The 9,109-nt window shown below is 37.7% G+C and overlaps 1 protein-coding gene and 1 long non-coding RNA gene across 2 annotated transcripts in view; both read right to left on the reverse strand.

Moving 5' to 3' along the window:
• Positions 1 to 366: 366 nt before the first annotated feature.
• Positions 367 to 2,252, reverse strand: LOC127831074 (myogenesis-regulating glycosidase-like). Its single transcript, XM_052356061.1, has 2 exons — positions 1,234 to 2,252; positions 367 to 909 (listed from the first exon to the last, which is right to left on the reverse strand). The coding sequence occupies exons 1-2, from the start codon at positions 2,248 to 2,250 to the stop codon at positions 382 to 384; spliced, it is 1,545 nt and encodes a 514-aa protein (XP_052212021.1). The 5' UTR covers positions 2,251 to 2,252; the 3' UTR covers positions 367 to 381.
• A 3,219-nt stretch (positions 2,253 to 5,471) lies between these two features.
• LOC127882262 (uncharacterized) overlaps positions 5,472 to 9,109 on the reverse strand; it is a 4,489-nt gene continuing 851 nt past the window's right edge. Inside the window, exon 2 of the long non-coding RNA XR_008050461.1 lies at positions 5,472 to 6,381. This is a non-coding gene — a long non-coding RNA (uncharacterized LOC127882262). The remainder of the gene's footprint in view (positions 6,382 to 9,109) is intronic.

Genomic DNA, 9,109 nt, shown 5'->3' on the forward strand with positions numbered 1-9,109 from the left:
ATATAAAAATTGGTAATTTCCACCTGTCTGTCTGTACTTCCATCCAAATGTCTGTCACAAAACTCGTTAGGGCTATATCTCAGAAATTATATATCAACATGAAACTTCATAGGTGTATAGATATCAATGAGAAATGCCATTCACAAGAACCATAACCCTACACTTTTTTAATAAGAGTTATTGTACATTGTTTTAGCTCACCTGAGCGATAGCTCGGGGTGAGCTATTGTGATCACTCACCGTCCGGCGTCCGTCCGTCCGTCCGTCTGTCTGTCTGTCTGTCTGTAAACAATTTGTAAACATCTTCTTCTACTAAACCATTGAGCCAATTTCAACTAAATTTCATGTGGAGCATCCCTAGGTCATGGGACAAAAGAATTGTTAAAAAAAAATTGAATCTATCCACCATAGTGGTAAAATAATCGGATCACCAGTACGGACTGCGTCTTCAGCCTTTGCGATAAGCGTTGGGCTGATTTTCTCTCTCAATTCCGCGAATTTACGAACAATATCTATGATAGTTTCGTTGTATATCCAAGGGACTATCGAATACTGCATACCCGGTAAAAATGTGTTCAGTTGTGTCCACCGAACAAATAGTTCCGGATCGGGATGGTCGTTGTAGGCGTTCCCGCCAATCATGTCCGGCAACACAAACGGGTATCCCAGCAACCCGTAAGTGGGAACACACGGTATAACGAACTTCAGCGCGTTGTTGTGACTCCAGTTTGAATCTTTGTCCATAAGTCGAACGCAGATAGGGTAACGCTGAGTTCTGTAACCGACTCGAACCTCTTGGTGAAAGGTCGGGTTGGCTCCGCTGCAAGCTGGACCCATTTGGTGGGGTATGCGTCTGCATGGTTCTTTGTCATGTTGGCCATGCTGTAAATGTGCGGCATCCACGAGGTCTCACTGGCGTCAAACTTGAAGGAGCTTATGTTGTACTTGTTCATCAGGTTGCGAAGCTTACCAAGGTACCACTGGGCGGCTGATTGGTTGGACACGTCCAATAGTCCGGTCATTAATCCGTCCCACCAAGGGGTAATTGCAGGCGCCGGACTATCGTAATGTCGCACCAGCATGGAGTTTATTGCCGATTCGTAAAATGAGTTGGCATCTGCGTTAAAGAACGGGTGTACCCAAACGGTTAACCGAAATCCGAGATCTTGCAAATCTCTCACCATTGTAGATGGGTCTGTGAATTTATTTATCTTTATTGAAGTTAATATCTCAGTACCTTGGGGTCCAGTCATCGTCTATTTCAATCTGAGCATGAGAGAAGATATGTTGAAGAATTGCATTTGCAAACTCCATTACAGTTGACTGATTGATGTTTTTCTTGTATTGCGCCCATGTTGACCAGATCGGATACTTAAACAAGCTTTTATCTGGTATTCCCTGTGGTTTGTCAATTAAAGCGTTGGCCATCTTCATATGCACGTCTTTTAAATTGTCACTTTCGCATATCTTGTATTTTAATACCGGTAATTCCGAATCAATATTGAAATATGGATATTTGTCGAACTTAGCAACAAAGCACATTAGACCTTGTTTAGGATGGTTGAGACTGTAGTACAGAGGTACATCGTGGTCCAAGAGAACCCCGGCACCAGTGGAAGCCACAAAGTAGCGCTCAATGACACCGCCTATATCACCGACGTACGAATCATTAACGACATACACCGACAAGCGTCTGGTGTTATTTTCGAAGGGCCAGTATTGAAACTTGTCGGCATAGCCCCCATACCAGTGGGCGATAGAAGTGTTGAAGCAATGTTGAATAACTTGGTTACTGCATCCCAGAGCCTTAGCGGTGACCTCGTAGCACGTTAGTGCAGACCCATCTCTCGGGACAAAGTAAGCCGACGTATTCACAGTCAAACGTTCTTTTCCACTCCATTCTACGCATATATTATAGTTCCATTCTGTACCATTGCAAGGCGTGGGCCGAACATTCGAAGCTGCCAGATCAGCCAAAGCTGCCGAAAATTTTAAAGCTTTGGATTGGGAATTAAGTAATCTCAGGGTATAGTCATTATCTATCTCAAGATTCCCAGCCGTTAATGGCCAGTGTATCTTGTGTTCCGATGGTTGTTTGCTATTGTTATCCCCGCCGATGTTTAGTTTGCTGGTCTGCCAGACTACCACCCCGATAGTTGCTACTAGCACCACCAGCATACAAAACACGAGGACTTGCTCCACGCGTTTGCTCACCCCACGTTCTGGTTTAGCTGGTTTGTCTTGCTCCATTGGCTAAGCGTGGTGTAAATAGATAATGATTTAAATGGCACTATAGTTTTCTTTACAAACGTGTTTGCCAATAATTCAGATATCGTATTTGAAGTTAATTATGCTTTGTTCGGATCGGGATTGATGGAAAAAAAACGAGATTTGAACGAAAACGCAGTATATGAATTGCTTGTCAAACATTTAAAAGCTCGTATCGATTTCATTATGTAAATATCCGATTAACAACGAAATTTTGTTAACAATGTATTAAGCTGTAAAGATATCTATAAATTATTTTAAACAAATTAAAGAAAAAAATATGATTCTTAAAGGGGCCTTTTCACAGATGTTGGCATATTTTGAAGTTTGTCATTAAATGCTTTATATTGATAAATGTAAACATTGGATCTTAAAAGCTCCAGTACAAAATCAGAATAAAATTAAAAAATGGAAAAAAGTAGCCGGTACCAGGGCTCGAACCAGTGATCCCCGGAGTTCTGGAGTTAGTCTGAAGTAACAACGCTTTAACCCTCTCGGCTATTTCGCCGGTTATACACAGAACGAGTATTTTATACCTTATATAAGCAATCTTCGTAGTTTCGTAAATTTAAACGACAACAACAGAACTCTCCAAATTATTTAATCGTTTCGCGTTGCAACGCTTTATAATTTTTAGGCTTTCGATTCGTCAAAAGATATATATATTTTGGACTATGGTAAATGTTCAGTAATACTGTTTCCTCACAAATATCGTAACTAAAACGAAAATTTGCGAATCTGAAACAACTTTTTTCAATTTTGTCAATTTACCAAACCGTGAAAAGATCCCTTTAACAGATTTCTCATTCGTCATGATTATAAAAGTATATACAATCTATTATTAAGGATTTGTTGTCAATGGTGTGTGATAAATTTGTAAATTCAATTTTAATATTTGTTTATTTGAGTCTATATAAAAATGCCGCAACTTTTCACTTAATATAACAGGGACTTGTTAACATATTCGTTTTTTAATTATTTAATATCCCGATTCGAAGATTCAAACATAACGTTGTTTATTGTTAGCTATTTGAAACGATGATAACTCATTGATTAATATGTTTCGTTTTAAGTATATGTCTATGTCAGTGGTTTATAATGCTATATTTTGTACACCGTTCTTTTATTGTTTAGTCTGTGACATAAAGCTGAAAAATTATCAAATCCCCAATCTGTTTAAAAGGTCCCTTTTGGAAAGATCAAAACCCCCGTCTACACACTTTTTATTTTAAAAATGCTGATACAAAATATTAAACGCAATTATAAGAAAATACGCCAATTACGGGACTAAATGCCTTTACAAATAATTAATATCAGTTTGTAGTATAAAAAAAAAACAATTTACAAGGTCGACAATCTCCTTCATTGCTGATGTCAATGTCAGCAAATTATTTATCCAAATGAAGATAAAATCAAGTGGTACGTTGAGGTTCTTACTCGTTTAGGCATTAACTATATCGTGTAATATGAAGATGCAAATAGAGACAAACAGCATTATTTATTAAATTTAATTAAAGTAAAATACGAATTATACTGAATGCTTATGGTCTAATATTTATTGAGTACAAACGTTGGCAACAATTATATATCAAATCTCAATTAAGTAATATTATACATATATACATGTATTTTACTCATATTTCTACTCACTTGATGTGGTGGTTAAACCCGTATAATTTGTTTTTCATATTTTGCAGATAACCGCTTTATATACCATTAAGTGCACAGTATATAGCGATACAGATATGTGACCCAATTACATTAAGGAGCCTGATAGGAAGCCCGGCGATCCATGTTAAGTTAACCTCCTTATGTACGCAAAAAAACAGTCTTTAAAAGCACCCAAACACATACAGCACCTTTTTGGTTGAAAATGTATTTTTTCTCAGACTAGAGTTCTAGTATGTAGTGTGTGAACCACTCGCATACAGCTATTTTGTTCCTATGGAACATTATTATAAAAAAGAAACTAATTTAAAAGTATCAACTTTTTGGCTCATGAAAACTAAAGATGCTTCAAAACAATTGTCGGACAAGCAGTTATAGACATTATTTTGCAAACTGATGATTTATGAAACGGGTTCTTTCCGGTTGACGCAATAGTGAATTAATCGTGTTTGTACATTGTATATTAATATGCGTTTGGGGAAGCCCTGTGTCCGACATGGCATCATAATAAGTTTAAGTTTCGTTTCTAGTCTGAATATATGTATTTTGTTTAGATGACATGCTTAAGACACATATAAACATAATGCCTAGCGTCTAGAAAAAATGCCTTGGCAAACAGCGTAGACCCAGATGAGACGCCACATGATGCGGCGTCTCATCAGGGTCTGCGCTGTTTGCTTAAAGGAATATGTAAGTAATATTCTAAATATAGAAATAAATATACTAGACATCCCTAATTTTGGAAATGAATTGATCCCATTTAGAAGGATGGGAGAGTCCACTAGGCTGAAATGGGTTAATAACTGTATACAAATCAACGATGCTGACGTAGCTCACTTTCATACTACTTTTGCCGATGTATTGTTCAAGATTTAAGCATGACCAAAGCACACACAAGCTGTCATAAGCATATTGTGTTTAACAATATTCTTATCAAGGATACCGGCTTGATCAATTGTACATTGTATTGTTTTGCTTCCTTAATACACAACCTTCTGTATCAACAGAAAGCGATTATTTGGGTAACAGGTACACTTAAATCTTGATACATGTATATGTACATGCTGTCACAAACGTAACGTCGTAGTAATTGAAACATGGGTTGGGGGACTTAGCGTGAGATATGCTCATAGTAACCCAACAATAATACCTTGTGTATTTTATGGACCAAAAAGTGCGTGCAACACCATAACTTAAACTGTATTTCGCTACTTTGAAGATATGAAGATATGAAACATACGTGTCCACCTGAAATGAGAACTAAATTATACTGTGATGTGTACAGGTTCGGGACTTCTTTCGTTTATATGTTTTACAGCGCCTTTTTTCTTAATCTGACTGTTGATCAGCGAGTACCATTCAATACCTTTGCGGTTTTAAGTAATCACTTTGTTTTTTTTATAGAATAGAATAATTACAGTTGATGTTCATAATTGACAAAAGAAAGCCACAACGTAAACTGCGATAGAGTAACTTTAAACAGAACACTCGCGCACTATACATGGAATAAAAGTAATATTTGCGGATAGATAGCATATTCATAATTGTGTTTATTTGCGTTCATGAGTGATAACTGCACGCTGAGTGCATACATACATAAATGGAATTAAATGAGTATTCGTGATATTTACAAGTTTATTGATGAGTATCAAATAGTCTCAAGGACCCATTTCTTTTTGTTATGATGGATGACTATTGTAACGTATACACATGTTTGAGTCCATACATATTATAACTTAAAACATCGATAAGTTTCCGATTGACGGGTTGCCTAATGACTGCGGAAAGATCGCTTCCTTTATGATCGGTATCGAAGTTGTTGGAACTTGTGTTGGCAGTGGCGTCGTTAGAGGCGTCGGCAGTGGCGTCGACAGAGGCGTCTACAGAGGCGTCGGCAGTGGCGTCGACAGAGGAGTCGGCAGAATCGTCGACAGAGGCGTCGACAGAGGCGTCGACAGTGGCGTCGACAGAGGCGTCGACAGAGGCGTCGTCATCGACGTCGACAGAGGACTCGGTAGTGGCGTCGACAGAGGCGTCGACAGTGACGTCGACAGAGGAGTCAGCAGTGGCGTCGACAGAGGCGTCGACAGAGGCGTCGACAGAGGCGTCGACAGATGCGTCGGCAGTGGCGTCGACAGAGGCGTCGGCAGTAGCGTCGACAGAGGAGTCGGCAGACTCGTCGATTGATTACCATTTTGCTGAGACGGAGACGCATCGTTCCCTTTTCCCTTTAAGGCGATTCCGATTATTAAACCCAAAATGATTACTACGGCAACGCTGAAAGCGGCTCCCCACCGGATGTGCAGTCGCCGCTTCTCCTTGTCGAGGATCTCATTCTCGATTTTTGAGTCATCTAGAGAGATTTCAGATGTAGGACCGAGGTCGTAGGAGCCCCCTGAAAGTCTTGCCATCATGATAAATACCTTTTCCTCTAAACAATCGAATCTGGAAGAAAGCAAATAATACTATTTACCAAACATAAACAAAGATATTCGCTTTATAAAACGGGTTCTTTCCGGTTGACGCAAAAGTGAATTAATATGCGTTTGGGCAAGTCCTGTGTCCGACATGGCATCATAATAAGTTTAAGATTCGTATCTAGTCTGAATATATGTATTTTGTTTAGATGACATGCTTAATACACATATTAACATAATGCCTAGCGTCTAGAAAAAAGGCCTTGGCAAACAGCGTAGACCCAGATGAGACGCCACATGATGCAGCGTCTCATCAGGGTCTGCGCTGTTTGCTTAAAGGAATCTGTAAGTAATATTCTAAATATAGAAATAAATATACTAGACATCCCTTATTTTGGACAAAAATTGATCCCATTTAGAAGGATGGGAGAGTCCACTAGGCTGAAATGGGTTAATAACTGTATACAAATCAACGATGCTGACGTAGCTCACTTTCATACTACTTTTGCCGATGTATTGTTCAAGATTTAAGCATGACCAAAGCACACACAAGCTGTCATAAGCATATTGTGTTTAACAATATTCTTATCAATGATACCGGCTTGATCAATTGTACATTGTATTGTTTTGCTTCCTTGATACGCAACCTTCTTTATCAATAGAAAGCGCTTATTTTGGGTAACAGGTACACTTGAATCTTGATACATGCATGTGTACATGCTGTCACAAACGTTAAGTCGTAGTAATTGAAACATGGGTTGGGGGACTTAGCGTGAGAGATATGCTCATAGTAACCCAACAATAATACCTTGTTTATTTTATGGACCAAAAAGTGCGTGCAACACCATAACTTAAACTGTATTTCGCTACTTTGAAGATATGAAGATATGAAACATACGTGTCCACCTGAAATGAGAATTAAATTATACTATGATGTGTACAGGTTCGGGACTTCTTTTATTTATATGTTTTACAACGCCCTTTTTCTTAATCTGACTGTTGATCAGCGAGTACCATTCAATACCTTTGCGGTTTTAAGTAATAACTTTGTTTTTTTATAGAATAGAATAATTACATTTGATGTTCATAATTGACAAAAGAAATCCACAATAAACTGCGATAGCGTAATTTTAAACAGAACACTCGCGTACTATACATGGAATAAAAGTGATATTTGCGGAAAGATAGCATATTCATAATTGTGTTTATTTGCGTTCATGAGTGATAACTGCATGCTGAGTGCATATATACATAAGTGTAATTAAATGAGTATTCGTGATATTTACAAGTTTATTGATGAGTATCAAATAGTCTCAAGGACCCATTTCTCGACTCCTTTCAGGGGACTCTTTCACAGTTTATTAAATAACAGTATTAAAAAAACAATGTAATGAATTTAAATAAAGATTATTAGAAAAACAAGAAAAATAAAACTCGTTACTAAGGATTTATAGAAAATCGGTTGGTTGATGGATGATCATTCATTCAAAATCTGTGAAATAGTATAGCGTATGAAACACTTTTACACGATAAGAAAAACCGCCTATTCATAACGTTGCGTTTACAATACGCCAATAGTTTCTAAATCATAATGCTATGATGCTATCGTGTTCCATTTTGCTTCCGAAGGTGTCCGAATAACGCGGAAGAAAAAACTTTTAATTATTTCCATACTTTGTTATGATTGATGACTTTTGTAACGTATACACATGTTTGAGTCCATACATATTATAACTTAAACACGAACAAGTCATTTTAATGATAAGTCAATAAAATATTTTACCGATCACATGCTCTACTAATTTTAGAATTAAAAGGACACCATAATATTGCTACATGTACATGTGTGATTAGCTGACGCACACTTTGCACATTTTGCACGTAAGATATTGTTTACATTTATAGCATACGTAATGTTTATTTTTATTTTAATAAAAATAAGTTCGATAAATACATGTATGGACTAGGTATATGCATGACATATGGTCGGCCCTGTTATGTTTGAAGTTTGTTGTTTTGGTCTAGCCGCACAAGCATTCTTAAGAAGTTTTTTTCAATTATTTCAATTTCAATTCTTCGTGTTGATAATTTATTTCAGGTTGCATGAATGGCATTTCACGCCATGCAAAAAAGTCGCATATATTCAGACATTTTTATAGCGTATTAAAACGCACAAATGAAACTCCAGAAAAAAAATGTAAACACGAAAGATTTTATTTCAGACAATTGATCAATCGCCCAAACAATGTTCAAAACCTACAATACGACACTTAAGTGGTTGATATGTGCTGTCGCGAGCCAGGAAACCACTAAATGAGCCTTGTTCTTGCAAAACTTGGCATCGTGCTTGTTTAGAAAGAGTCGTCCCTGATTACCACATGCAGTCCGCATCGTGCTTGTTTAGAAAGAGTCGTCCCTGATTACCCCGTGCAGTCCACACGGGCTGATCAGGGACGACATTTTCCAACTGAACTGGATTTTCGCTAAGGAGCGACTTTCTTTCAACGAAATATAACATAACAGGGGAAAGTGTCCCCTCTAATTAGACTACCCAGAAAGCACAGGGCGACACTTCACGCACATTCTTGAGGCCCAGTTTCCAAGAATATGGCCCAATTCCTTCAAATTCCAAGTGTATTTGTATCATATCCCTGTGTACAATACAGGGTATAATAACTTCACCATAACAGTGAAACTAATTCCCGAATATTCAGGAACATTTATAGTGATTTACAACTTTAGAATGCTTTAAACGG

This window comes from Dreissena polymorpha, chromosome 5 (genome assembly GCF_020536995.1).
Source record: "Dreissena polymorpha isolate Duluth1 chromosome 5, UMN_Dpol_1.0, whole genome shotgun sequence".
NCBI lineage: Eukaryota > Metazoa > Mollusca > Bivalvia > Myida > Dreissenidae > Dreissena > Dreissena polymorpha.

Bases quoted from the DNA above. Each gene is read 5' to 3' on its own strand.
- LOC127831074 (XM_052356061.1), bottom strand. From the start codon at position 2,250: ATGGAGCAAGACAAACCAGCTAAACCAGAACGTGGGGTGAGCAAACGC. The intron at 910-1,233 runs TGAGATATTAAC...TGACGCCAGTGA, and splicing joins ATGACTGGACCCCAAGGTAC to GACCTCGTGGATGCCGCACA.